Source organism: Monodelphis domestica, chromosome 4 (assembly GCF_027887165.1).
Source record: "Monodelphis domestica isolate mMonDom1 chromosome 4, mMonDom1.pri, whole genome shotgun sequence".
Taxonomy (NCBI): Eukaryota; Metazoa; Chordata; class Mammalia; order Didelphimorphia; family Didelphidae; genus Monodelphis; species Monodelphis domestica.
In genome coordinates, this window is record NC_077230.1 from 68,486,809 (window position 1) to 68,501,705 (window position 14,897).

The 14,897-nt window shown below is 38.8% G+C and overlaps 1 protein-coding gene across 5 annotated transcripts in view; it reads right to left on the reverse strand.

The window, feature by feature from the left end:
- The window catches only part of LOC100619531 (myosin heavy chain, cardiac muscle isoform-like), a 154,741-nt gene that overhangs the window by 9,421 nt on the left and 130,423 nt on the right, over nt 1-14,897 (reverse strand). The window contains exon 18 of one of the 5 annotated variants that reach the window (XR_008911103.1): nt 105-197. The exons of 3 other annotated variants lie outside the window; for them this stretch is intronic. Coding sequence is in view for 1 of the 2 variants with exons in the window: in XM_056793436.1 (XP_056649414.1) it covers nt 11,287-11,316 (30 nt within the window). In the remaining variant the exon portion in view is untranslated. Of the gene's footprint in view, nt 1-104; nt 198-11,271; nt 11,317-14,897 lie in introns of those variants that run through there. One more of the 5 variants, XM_056793436.1, reaches the window with a different exon arrangement.

A 14,897-nucleotide genomic window follows, 5' to 3' on the forward strand; every position in this document is an offset into this window, starting at 1 on the left:
GAGTCATAGAAGATATTGCAGTCTCTACTCTGAAGAAGTGGAAAACTTAGAATACAACATTCTAAAAGGTAAAAGATCTAAGCATTTAGCCAAGAATAACTTACCCTGTAAAAGCTGACTATAATCCTACAGTGGCTCCAAGACTTTTAAGAGGACAGCTAAATATTTCTGATGAAAAGACCAGAACTGTGTAGGATCTTTGAAATACAAACACAAGCATCAAGAGAAACATAAAAAATATAAAAACACAAGCAAAGTATAAGGGACTAAACTAGAATAAATTGTTTACAGTCTAATAATATATATAGTCTAGAAATCTATCATCAAAGGTCAGAGGAAGACTCCAGAGAGAAGGCTTGGGGGTGATTCTAGGTTGTTTTAGCTCTTTCTGTTTCCCTTCATTTTATTTTATTTTTAAAATTAATGTTTATAACATTAAAACTCTCAGGTGTCTCCCACCCACTTTCCCCTCCCCATGCTAGTGTAAGCATCATTTAACAAAAAGATTTATGTATATATAAAACAGTTGCTATTCTATCAGTTCTTTCTCTGGATGTAGACATACACACGTCATATTCTGTTATATTTTAATGATCTTTAAAGAATAGAAAGGGAAGGCAAGAATAATACAAAGGGGGTGAGGAGGGAGAGAAAGGATAGGGAACATTATCTCACATAATTGGAATATACATGTAGAAACTATAAAACAAGGGGATAAAACAAAGACACCTAAACATGAACTGGTTCACTCTCATTCTCATCTGACAGTAAATCACACATTACACCCTGTTCTTTGAGACCAGACAGAGCAATAAAACCCTCCTCATTTCAGGGACTTGGCCTTTCAAAAGAAGGAAATATATTTGTGTCTCATACAGCACTTAAGTTGAATCAATACAGGGTTTCAGCTTATGTGTCCCATAATCTCTATCAGTGCACCAATGGCATGGAGGGAGGGAGTGCTCTCATGAATGCATTCTGGGTACAAATATCCAAATTCTTTAAAACCTCAGTTTCCAATTCCACAATCCATAGTGAAGCATATTTATAAGGCCATCATCATGAAATTCGATAGTGATATCAAAGTCTAATTTATTAACTCTAATCTGCTCCACACCCACCAAATTTCTGTTTAAAGAAGAAAAGATCATTACTGATTCTTTGATTCCCTGTTGAAGATAGTCATTAATTTATTCATTATTAAAACAAATCTGTTGGAACCAGAATTTTATTTATTTATTTTTTACTTTTTCCTTTATTGGAAGGCTACACCAAGAGAAAAAAGGAGATAAAATGGAGTGGAATAATTCTGCTTAGATAAGACTCTAATTCCAATCAGATAGGTTGGAAGCTTCTAGCTCTAAGGTTCACATTTCTTTTTTCCTGACACTTATTTTCTTGGGTGATTCCCCTTCTTGTCCAAGAATTCATTAGGAGCAACTGGGTGACACAATAGATATAGCCTCAGACCTGAAGTTGATGAGTTCAAATTGGCCTCAGACATTTATTAGCTGTGTGATTCTGGGCAACTCATTTAACCTCTGTTTGTACAGGGGTTTTCCTCAGTTTTTTTATTTTGTAAGATGGGGATAATAAAAGCACCTACTTCTCAAAGTTGTTGTGGTCAAATGAGATAGTGATTGCATAGCACTTAGCACAGTGTATGCAGATTTTTAACAGGGAGTAACCATTTTGTTCTCTGAGCCTGAGAAGATCATCTCTCTCTGACTGGGTTGAGTAAAATCCCAGTCACCTGTTTAAATCACCTTTAACACCTGACACATGTGAATCATATTTAAATGTTAATTATTATTATTATTATTATTATTATTTGCTATAATCAGAGACATATGAGTAGGTGAGAAAAAAGTCACTTATGACACAACACATTCATCTTTGTAGGCACTGAACCAACTGAGAAGAGGGGACATTACTAAACTATCAAATAACACTGGTGGATTTTCTTCTAGGTTTTGCATGAGTGCCAAGCTCTTCAGAAAAAGAGAGAGAGAGAGAGAGAGAGAGAGAGAGAGAGAGAGAGAGAGAGAGAGAGAGAGAGAGAGAGAGAGAGAGAGAGAGAGAGAGAGAGAGAATGTATTTATCAAGGTTCATAATACAATGGAGGAATCATCTGCATGAGCGTTGAGCTACACTTTTGTAGGAGCCAAAGGAAATCATCTTATAAGCCTGTCAATGTTTCCATGTTCTGTGTCCAAAATCAGTGTCCAATCTCCCTTCTTCACTTGGTTTGAGGTATTTCACCAGAGATCTTAACCCCAGAGAGATGATCACCTTTCCTCAGAGGGAAAAATAAACCCATTGACTTTGACCAAGTCTTAAATCAGAGAACCTAGCTCTTTAATCTGTTTCCAGAGCCCACAGGATCTAGCAGGATAGACAAAGGGCCTCTGACCATTCAAAGAGCCCTTCTAATCCCTAGCAGTCCCTATAACAATTTGTTTTCAATGAGATCCAATGAGAGTAGATATGGAGTTTTTGTTGAGACAGTATCTCATTAGAAATCTGAGCCCTCTAATTTTTGAATTGGTATCATTGATTTTTTCCCCTCTAAAGAAAGGTGATTGCTCTTGATGATCTCATAAGTGCCAATAAGTCTAATTTCAATCTTTATGTAGAACTCTCAAATCTGCATATGAAGTCCTTGGCTCTTTCTTGAGCTCCAGTCCCTGTAATAAGAAGCATTTTCCAGAATTATGCCTATTCAGATAACCAATAAAGAAATGTGATTCTGCACATGAATTCCAGTCATCTAGAAGATCAGTGGCTAACAAGGGGCAACTACTAAAATGTTCACATTTGAAATCTACCAGTCCCTGATAATCCTCTCCCAAATATCTTCTCTTGTACATGCCCCATTATAAAGAACAGCTATTGAAAATTTTTATGGAATTAATGAGTTTAAAAATAAATGCAAGCCAATAATAAAAGGGATTCTCATTACTGAACTTGGACTTGTCTTTCCCTCTAAGTAGTGAATTACCACAACAATCACTTCTAGTACCATTTTATTTTTTTGTGGTTTCACAAGGTATTTAAGGAACAGGAGAGTTGATTAAGCTTTCCTAACTACTTTCTCTACTATTTAGCAACAAATTCTCTCTGAAAGGATGACTTCAGGGTAAGCTAGGAACCATATGGAAGACAGTTTCCATACAAAACTTACATATGCTAGCAAGATTTTTTTTCAATCAGTTGAATCCTGAAGGTGAAAGAAATAGGCAATGCAGGTTCTTTCATGGGCTTCTAGGATAAATGTGTTTGTTTCACATCGATAGATGATTCTATGCCAACCATTTGGGCCATACAATGTCAACTTCCCAAGACTAGTTTGTATGGTGACTTTGTTGTTGTTTGCGTGTTGCAGTTGTGTGATTCTGTGACTTCATTTGGGGTTTTCTTGGCAAAGATACTGGAGTGGTTTGTAATTCTCTTCTCCAGCTCATTTACTTGCTGAAAAAACTGAGGCAAACAAGATTAAATGACTTGCTCGAAGGCACATAGCTATTAAGTATCTAAGACTGAATTTGAACTCATGAAGATATCTTCCTGTTTCCAAGCCTAGCACTCCATCCTCTGCACCACCTCACTGCCCATTTGTGTAATACAGCAGCACAAAAGATGACTTCCAAATTTTCCTGAAATGTACAGAATAAGTGCCATTTCTAATGTGGACTGGCATAATTACACTCACTGGTTTTCTTCATTTCCAAGGATCCTAGGGCTTAGTTGTGAGATGTTAACTATTTCATCCATTCCCAGAACAATATTTTAGAATCTGGAATATTAGTTTAGGGGCAAAGGAGGGTGAAAGAAAGGGAGATGGAGATCTGACTTATCTCATGGCTGATTTTGCCCACTAGGGCATGACCATACTCAAAAAACTCCAGTGGCTCTTTGCTGACTCTGGGACAAATATACACCTCTCTGTTTGGCATTTAAAATCTTATAATCTGATTCCAACCTACGTCTTTTTAGTATTATTACACAATATTCAGTGCCCCGCCATCTAAGGTTCATTCATATTGGCTCTCTTACTGTGGCTCAATTGATTGGCAAATTTATTACCTAGAAACTTGGGGGCTAGAGTGCTAGACCTGGATTCAGGAAGAGCTGAATTCAAATGTAGCATCTGGCACTTCCTCAAGCTTACCAGCTGTGTAATGTTGGGAATATCATTTCACCCCTCTCCACCTCAATTTTCTAATCTGTAAAAAAGAAATAATTATAGCACTTTACCTCCTAGGGTTGTTTGTGAGGATCAAATGAGATATACCATGCAGCGCTTTGTCCGCCTTAAAATGCTAGCCAGTGCTGCTGGTAGTGATATCACTGTTGTTGCTGTGGTTTTTATTTTTCAGCACATGGAGAAAGAAGCCTTGGGTTGGGATTTATGAAATATTCTTATCTGGGTACTCCCAGAGCTATCAGGAGCAAATAACAAGAAGGAAAGGAACACAGACACCATTGTGTTTGTCCACAGCTGGAGTTTCTGCCTTGACTTTGAACTCTCTTGCACCACTTTCCAGAATGGCAGTATCTATATAAATGCACTGAATAGGTAAAGAGTCACTGAGGAATCTGGTTCAGTACTTCATATATTGGAGTTTCTGACATCCAGGGGATGGATCGGGAAACAAGTACACGCAATTACAGAAAGCAACCAGGACTTCTAAAAGAATGTTCATGCTAGGATGAATCCTGCTGCTGTCATTGCAAATCTCAGCCTCTGTCCAGCTTCACTTCTTTTAGTTGGGGGGAAAAATTATATTTCAGAACACAACTGATAAAAGAGTGAGAAGCAGGTGTGTGATATTTCTGAATGCAAGACCTGACCTACTAAAAGGATTTATAGATAGGACAGATCCAGGAAAGATTAGAAAATGTTCTAGGAAATTTTTAATATGTTTTACAACATTAGAGGCACTATATAATTTGTTGTTCAATTATTCAGTTGTGTCTGAGTCTGTGACCCCATGGACCATGCCGTCCATGTGTTTTTTTTGGCAAAGATAGTGGAATGGTTTTGCCATTTTCTTCTTCAGTAAATTAAGGCAAACAGTTTAAGTGACTTACCCAGGGTCACACACCTAGTAAGTGTCTGAGGCCAGATTTTAACTCAGGTCTTTCTCAATCTAGACCCAGTGCTCTTATCTACTAAGCCACCTGGCTGCCTGCTATGTAACAATAATGGCAACAACAATAACAAAAAATGTTGAAGTCTACTACTTCCATTAAAGTAAGACTCTAATTTTAAATGAACTGTAATTAAAAGAAAGCAGAGGGGGTTAGAAGAGGATGGATTTCCTTTCATCTGTAAATGAATTCAGCTTGAGCCTCCATAGGTACATCAAGAAAATTCACACTTATTTTCCCACCCTTTGGACTTTATGACTCAATGATGGGACAAGCAAGAAAGAAGAGGAGAATGTGATTTCCTAAGAAGGGAAAGAAGAAAACACAAGGAACAAAGTTCTAGAAATAAAAATGGATCCAGAGGCAAACACTCACTCATATGACTACTTTTCCACTCTTACTGAAAGTATCCATCCTTGTACTCAAACTGAAACTACTCTTCATTGTTCAATCCATTGGTCTTTTCTCAGAACTCATCCTTCTTGACTTCTTTGAAATTGGGTATCAGTCCCTCATCCTCATGCTCTCTAGGTATTTTTTTCTTATGTACCCTCTTAGGCTTCTCCATACTGATTTGATTGTTCCTTCTCATTGGGCATGCCTGCATCACCATGATCATCCATGTCTCTTCCTTTATTTAAGAATGTGTCACAAATTTTGTCTTGGACCCTCTTCTCTCTCTAAACTCTTTGATCTCTCTCTTTCTTCCTCTTTTTCCTCTCTCCTTTCCCCTCCCCCCTCCTTCATCAGCTCCAATCATTCCAATTATTTATTCAGACAACCCCCAAATCTACATATACAGGTCTCAGGTTTACTGAGGAATCCTACCACATTGCCCACTGCATTTTGGACAGCTCCATCTAAATAGCCATCTCAAGCTTGACATTTCCAAAATTCATTATGTTTCTCACTAAACCTATCTCTCTCTTCTTAACTTCTCATTTCTATTTGAGTTCATCACCACCAACCTTTAAGTTCCCCACAAAGTTTTCAACTAGTGAACTATCATTAACTCTTTCCTCTCTCCACACCTTTATCCAAATAAATTGCCAAATCTCATTATTACCTCTTCAAAATCCCTCACATCCTTCCCCTTCTCTCCATGCACACAAGCACTTATATTTGTTTGATCCTTCATCATTTTATAAAAAAACTCTTACCTTCCACCTGTGTATTGGTCCCAAGGCAGAAGAGCAGTAAGGGATAGGCAATGGGGCTAAGTGACAGCATCTGAGGCCAGGACTATCTGTCTCCACTAAGCCACCTAGCTGCCTCTTGTCAAGGTTCTTTATAAAATGTGGCACTCAGGTCTGAAAAGATGTAGTTGTACCAGGTGTGGGTGTAGCTTCCAGTTATTCCTGGTCCAGGAAGCCAAAGCTCTCTTCATGCTACCCAAGATCCTTTTAGGCATTTTGGCTATCATTTGCTATTGTCTCATAGTGAGCTTTTGGTCTACCAAACCCCATCACTACACACATACCTCTTTTGAGACAAAATGCTGACTTATCATTCTTCTCTCAGATTAGCATCATAAAGCCACTTTTAAAGCCGCTTAACACTTTGTATGTATTCCTATTAAATTTCATCTTATTATATTCATTCTACTGTTGTAGCTTGTCAAAAACATTTGGAATCCTGAATCCCTTATCTAGCTTTTGTCACCAGCACAAAGGATGATTTCTCATTCATAACCCAGTGGATGAAAGGATGCTGCTTTCTTTGCTTTCATTCAAATTAGCAACTAAAACCTTAGGTTAAATTAGGCTAATTAAAAATTTGATAGCCAAGAGCCACGTCCAAATCCATTGGTACTACCATTAGAAATATCCAGAATCATTGACTTCTTCTTCAGCCCAGCTAATTAAGTCAGTTCTGAATTCTTTTGGTTGGACCATTGCCTAGCAAATATTCCTCCACCTATCCCACAAGATATTCAGATGCTTTATTAAATTTTGCCTGAACAAATTTTGGCACATGAATATAATAAAATACTAGTGTGTTAAAAAGAAATGATGAAAGTTTTTCCAGAAAAACCTGGGAAGAAATGTATAAAGTGGGGTTACGTAGAACCAGCAGAATGGTTTATATTCTCACAACATTGTAAAAACTTTAAAATCCAAATCAGTACAGGGGCCAATTCTAATACCAGAGGGCTAATGATAAAACATGCTACCCACCCATTTTGGTGAGAGGCGATAGACTAAAATCTGAAGAATGAGACACACTTTTTATGGATATGGACAATGTGGAATTTGTTTTTCTTTACTATATATTTTGCTTTGTTTTTCCTTTGTTTTCTCCCTGGGAGAAAGGGAGAGGTAGGAGAGAGAGAGAAAACAAATACTTGTTACTTGAAATTAGATTTTTGAAGGGGTATAAAATTTTGCTAAAATGTAGGTGTACTATGATTTATCAGTTTGATACTCTATCTAAAAAAGAAAAAATAAGCTAAAATTGCTATTACTTGCTCTTGATGAAATCAAGCTTGTTCTTTGTGATGATCATTTCTAGATAGTTACAATCACCTCTTAGCAATGCAGTCTATAATTTTGTCAGGAGTTGAAGTCGAACTCACTGGTCTCTAATTGGTAGTTTCTATTTTCCTTCCTTTCATGGAAATCAGAACATTTGCCTTCTGTAATTTTGTGGTACAACTTCCATCATATATGATTTTTCAGATATTACTTCAGCCAAAGGTCACTTTAAAAAACATTCCATCTTAGAATCAATACTGGGTGTTGGTTCCAAGGCAGAAGAGTGGTAAGGGCTAGGCAATGGGAGTTAAGAGGCTTGCTCAGGGTCACACAGATAGAAAGTGTTTGAGGTCAAATTTGAACCCCAAACTTCCCACTGCTAGGCCACAATCTCTCTCCACTGAGCCACCTGCTGTCCCCCCCAGCTAAAGGTCATTTTGGTGAAATCTACAAGACATCAGGAAACTCACTATTTTGTCCCATTAGAACTTAAGCTACCGCAGGGCAGTTTCATTTTTGTCTTTGAAGCCCCTGCAACTAGAAAAGTGTTGTACCAGTATCGGTCATTTAATGCTTACTGAACTAAACCGAACTGATTATCTCTGTAGAGATGGCTGAGAGAAGCCAAAAAGGGGAGGATCATAGCAACAATTATTGAAGGGGCTCAACCAAGTTTAGAAGTATCTTTGGTTGTTTTGGTTTGCTTTTTTGTGATCCAATTCAGCAGAATTGAAGAAAAGCTGATGGGGAGAGCAACAGCCCCCTGTCTTTCTTACCACCCCTTTTCTGTCATGTGCCACATGATCTCAGTGGTCAATTACTCTAGGGCTAAAGAATCTTGACTATGCAGGTGCTACAGGCATAGGGTCATTAAGGTCAGTAATTGCTTTAGCACTCCGATAGATGAAACAATATTCCAGGAGGCACTTGTTCTCTGAAAACTTTGTTATAAATGGGTGATGAGGCAGATGTTATTATAGAGGTGTTTGGGGATATTACTGTGCAGAGTTTGGTCAAAATACATTACTATGAAATGAGGTCATTTGGACAATGTTATATGGCAGCCTTGGCAAAGCAGGGGAGGGGGAGCTGCTCCATTTTCCCTCTTCCCAGCCCCTGAGGACATTTTTTGCATGCCCCACCCCTCTGTACTGCCTCCCAAAGCAAGCACTGCCTCCCTCTGCTCTCTCAGGTAATTGCGGACTCACAGACAGCTTGAATTTGCCCTCTGGGCACTCGAACTGGGAGGGGGGGAAAGGTTTGCCAGCACTGTTATATGGGATATGTCTGGGTTGGTCATTAGAATTTTAGACTAAGAGAAGTGGGAATGTGGAGAATTTATTCTATTAAAATATTATGATAAAATTTGGAAACCCAAAGAAATGGTAGCATTATTATATAAATATTATATATTGTTATATATAAATATTATATTATATAAATAAACCAGGCCTGGGATTTCATTCTTATAGAGAACTCCCATTAACCTTCTAACAAGAGTGTGAAACTTGGGAAGTGCCTGGGGCAAGTGAGAAGCTAAAGTGAACTTTCTCACAGGACTCCACAGCTAGTATATGTCAGAAGTGGGTCTTGAACTCAGGTCTTCCTGACTCTAAAGCCAGGTCTCTAGGCAGTATACTCATGCTTCCACTCACATTATTATGAATAGCAATATAACTACTTGTAGCACTAGGATATTAAGGAAGGATCAATTATTATCTTTTTAATTTTTAATTAATTTTAATTTTTTGAAATGTGACACAGGAGATAGGGAAAGAGGAGTGGGTGTGAGTGAGAGAGGGAGAGACAGACACAGACAGAGAAAAAGAGACAGAAAGAGACAGAGAGAGAAGAGGGAGAGAGACAGAGAGACAAAGAAAGAGGGAGGGAGGGAGATAGGGAGGGAGGGGCAGAGAAAGAGAGTCAATTAGAGAAAGAGAGAGTGGAAGAGAGGGGGAGAGAGACAGAGAGAGAGGGAAGGAGGGAGGAGAGAGAAACAGAGAGTGGGAAGGAGGGGGGAAGAGAGAGAGAGAAGGAGGAGGAGAGAGAGAGACAGAGTAAGGGAGGGAGTCAGGGAGGGAGGGAGGGGGAGAAAAAGAGAGTCAATGAGAGAAAGAGAGAGTGGAAGAGAGGGGGAGAGAGACAGAGAGAGAGGGAAGGAGGGAGGAGAGAGAGAAACAGAGAGTGGGAAGGAGGGGGAAGAGAGAGAGAAGGAGGAGGAGAGAGAGAGACAGAGTAAGGGAGGGAGGGAGGGAGGGGGAGAGAAAGAGAGTCAATGAGAGTGAGAGAGTGAGAGAGAGGGGGAGAGAGACAGAGAGAGAGAAGGAGGGGGACAGAGAAAGAGAGGAGGGGGAAGAGAGAGACAGAGACAGAGGGACAGAGGAAGGGAGGGAGGGAGGAAGGGGGAAGAAAGACTGAATGAGAGAGTTACAGAAACAGAGACAGACAGACAGAGAGAAAAAGAGGGGGGGAAGTAGGGAGGGGAAGAGAGAGAGAGAGAGAGAGAGAGAGAGAGAGAGAGAGAGAGAGAGAGACAGAGAGACAGAGAGACAGAGAGACAGAGAGAGAAGGAGAGAGAGAGAGAAGGAGAGAGAGACAGAGACAGACAGAGAGGAAGGGAGAGAGAAAGAGAAAGAGAAAGAGAAAGAGAAAGAGAAAGAGAAAGAGAGAGAAGACATTTAAGTTGAGTCCAAGACAGTATAATAATTTATTTTTATTTACATTTCGTTATTAAAGATGTTTGCTACTAAATGAAGTGATGATATAAGAACATTTTACAAATTATATGAAATCAATGATCTTTGGTATTTAATTCTCAATGATTTCTCTCCCCACGTTCACTTGTTTCCAGTTTAGCTGGGGTTGGTAGTCATGTAGCTAGTGCTATTTTTTGAATAATCTGGTCTCCAGTTCTTCTGAAATAGAGAGTGCTTATTCCTCTTCAGAAATGCGACATAGAGAGTGTGTGAAATTGGGGGCGGGGGTTGTGTACTGTATTGTGAATGATAATTGTGTGTCTAGTTTCTTCTCCCTCCAGTTCCCCTTCCAGACCTCAAACTGATATTCTCAGAGACTTTGAAATGATGTGAAATGATAGTCCTAAACCCAGGCCGTCCCATCTCTAGTCTGGGCTCTCCATCCCCAGCCACCTCGCTGCCCCTGGCTTTTGGATCTGTAAAAGTGTAAGAGGTTCAATGCCAAAGAGCCTAAATGGAATTTGTAAATGGATGCATTTAAAGGTAATGGATTTTGTCAGCCCCCCTCAAACACACACACTCACCCCCACACAGAGTCACAACTCCTCTGGCTAAATGGGGGGAGAGTATTTATGAAGCAGTTTGTTTAAAGAACAGCTTGGAAGTAATAAAACTGTAGAACAATGAAATATTTAGAATGTAATCAAAGGTTGCTTATAGTAGATGAAAGATTTATGTGAATTACTGATTACTGTGGGATACATGGCACAAAACAGGGCAAATTGTAAAGCGACTTACTGCACATTTTCTTATTCTACATGCTAGTTAGATAATGGTGACAAATATGGCAAAATGATGAAAGAACAGCCTCCCTCCAGAACTGTGTGAATTTGAGCTCTTCAACTGCAGCAAAACACTGATGTCATATAAACATTTTCATTCTCACTCCTAGACGCTCTACTTTAGGCCAAGGACAGAAAGAGCCTGGAAGCCTGTTGAGAGAAAAGACTTTAGCAGAGACCACAGACCGTAGACCATGACCGAGAGAGATATTAAACATCAAGTTTTAGAACTTCAGACCTGCTCCCTAGATCTTGGGCTCAAAGACTTACTTCCTAGAAAGTAAGCAGGGATAGTTAGATGGTGCAATGGGAAGTCAGGAAAACTCTTCTTCCTGAGTTCAAATCTAGCCCCAGATATTTCTTCCTAGCTGCGTGACCCTGTTTGCCTCAGTTTCCTCATCTTTAAAATGAGCTGATGAAGGAAATGAAATGAGCTGGAGAAGGAAATGGCAAACAACTCTAATATCTTTGCCAAGAAAACTCCAAATAGGGTCACAAAGAGTTGGACACAATGGAAAAAAACAGTAACAAAGAAATATTAGAGAAAGGACTATATTTGAATTTAATTATAATAAGTATTATTTATAATAATATAATATAATAATATAATATATTTGTAATATTTATAAATATTTATAAAATTTATAAATATAATATTTATAATAAGTATTATAAGTATTATAAATTATAATAACTGTGAAGTATTTTATTTCAGTGACAACTTTATTGGGAGATACAAGATTGAACTTGGCAGTACACCAAGCAGGAGAGATATCCCCCTGAATTACCTGGGAGACCTCCAATTTTGAAATGTCTTTGCCATTTGGATGGTCTATTTAGACCAAATTTAGGACATTTAGCTACATAGGAGGCGGTTGTAGAAGTTGATCATCGATATCAGCATTAACATGGATTACATGGGGAAGGGAAGGTAGTTCATAGCTAGGACCACACATTATAAGGGAGAGATCAGCCCCCGTGGCTCAGACAGAGTTTGAAGTCAGAAGCCCCTACACCATGGGCACAAGAATTACAAGACTCATGGAAACCACTGTTGGATAATGGATTTTACCAGGTAGACAGCTCAAGTGCATCTGTTTTTTTGCTTCATGCACAACCAGGATAATTCCCTTGGATGCCCCCCTCGAGCATATAAAAAGAACCGAGTGAGGGAAAAGTCACCCCCCCCCCTCAGATCCGGCAGATTCTCCATCCCACAAAGGTTATGTCTCTATTAAACATCTCCATGAAGAAAAGGCAGAGGGAGAGATTGGCTTGGAATTCATCAGGATGACTGTGTTTGTCAACTGTATTAAACCTCCTTTTTTATAGCCCTTGCTTGGATTGGGTCAATCATTTATAGCATCCCAATACCTCATTCCAAGATGACTTCTCCAGCCTCCTAAGACCCAAATACATGCATTTTGTTATGATTCTGGGCAGTCACTGAACTGAGGTTCCAGAATTCATTTTCATGGTATATTTTTCTAATTCTAAAACAGCCTGAAAATTTTTTTCATCTATCCGATCAGTTTAGAGACTCAGAAATCAAGCAATCTGAATTCTTATGCTATGACCAAGAACTTTTGAAGTCTTCCAATAATTCAGACGGTAACTATAACATAGGGTCATAGATTGAGAGTGAGAAGGGATCTCAGGGGTCATCAAACTCACAGCCCTCATTTTATAGGTAAGAAACTGAAAAATATGGAAGTGAAATGACTTGCCCAAGTTCATACAGATGTATTGTCAGGGAGTATAATTGAACTAAAATCTGACTTCAGAGCTTTATGGTCCTTTCTACTATGCCACAGTGCTTTCTATGTTTTGAAGATGAAAAATACCAAGACTGTTTTAAAAAAAAAATAAACTCTTAAGAAAAGAAAATAGTTTTCTCAAATGTCCTCCTTTTGAAGCCATTTTATTGGCCTTGTAAGCAAGATATATCCAGTCCCCCCATCAGAGTCCTCATCACCAAGGCAACTTCACTTAAATTACCATCAAGAGAAGTCTAATGTCAGAGAAAGATCACTGGATTTAAATTCAAGAGATCTGGGCTTTAATTATCCACTCTTTGGACAGCTAATTGTAGTGAACTTGGGGGCAAGATAACTATGGATTTGCTTTTTCATCTTTATTTTTTTTAAACCCTTACCTTCTGTCTTGGAATCAGTACTGTGTATTGATTCCAAGGCAGAAGAGGGGTAAGGGCTAAGCAATGAGGGTTAAGTGACTTGCCCAGGGTCACACAGCTGGGAAGTGTCTGAGGCCACATTTGAACCTAGGACCTCCCATCTCTATGCCTGACTCTCAATCCATTGAGCTACCCAGCTTCCCCCTGTTTCTTCATCTTTAAAATGAAGAGATTATACTTGATGGTGACTGGATTCCCTTCTGGCTCTGAATCCTTGAATCCTATACATCATTTTTAGAACTGTTGCAGATAAGTTGATATCTGCACAACTCTGATGAGTGAATTCTAATGGGTACTATCTTCTCCATCTGATTGGCCCCTGGCTTTCTATGGAAATCTCTGACCTATGGGGGGGAAAGAGTGCCTCAAAATGCCAATTTTGACTTCTGGGGCTCTCTGATTATTTTCTTCTGGTCTTATGACAGAGGTAGTAAAAGGAAAGAACCTTTTGAGAGAGGAGATAGTGATCCCCAAAGAAAGGGAAACACAAAAGAGATGGAACTAAAACATTGGAGAACTTTATTGCCTCATTTTCTTATTGACTGAGCTATCATTAGACTGGATTGTCATTTTTTTTTTTTGCTACTCCAATCCTAGTTATATCTGTCTAGGACTCTGGGGCAGTGACATCAATAAAATGTTTGGCCATTTAAATGATTTTTTACTCTCTTTTTAACTGATTCAAACTTCAGATAATATAATATTCAAACTATAAGTGATCTCAAAGATTATTTAGTTGAAGGGGCAATTAGATAGCTCAGAGAATTGAGAGTCGGGTCTAGAAATCAGAGGTCTTGGGTTCAAATCAGACTCCAAATACCCTGGGAATGTCACTTAATTTTTATTGCCTAGCCCTTACTGCTCTCCCATCTTGAAACCAATACATAATATTTATTCTAAGATGGGAGGTAAAAGATTTTTTAAAAAAGAATATTTAGTGGAATCTTCCCATTTTACAGAAAGTAAACAAAAGCCCAAATTGGTTAAGCGATTTGCTTACATTCACTCAGGCAATTAGCAGCAAAGTTAGGTCTAGAACCCAGGTCTCATGATTCCTAATCCAGTATAAAGATATAAAAAAAAAACCAAAAACTTGTTTTTTTTAGTCATGTCCAACTCCCCATGATGCCATTAGGAGTTTTCTTGACAGAGATACTGGAGGAGTTTGCCATTTCCTTCTCCAACTCATTTTACAGGTAAGGAAACTGAGTCCAACAGGATTAAGTGACTTGCCCAGCATCACATAGCTAAGAAGTGTCTGAAATCAGATTTGAACTTGGAAATAGGGGTCTTCCTGACTCCAGACCTGTTGCTCTATCTGCTGAGCCACCTACTTGCCTCACTGCTGTGAATATTCTTGTACCTCCCATTTCTCTTTTCTTTGACCTCTTTGGGAGATTGGCCATGGTACTGCTGAATCAAAGGATATATAAAGGTTAGTGACTTGCATGATAGAATTCCACATTTTTCTTAATGGCTGGACTAATTCACCGTTCCATTAATAATAGATCAGTTTTCCCTAAGCCTCTCGAAATGT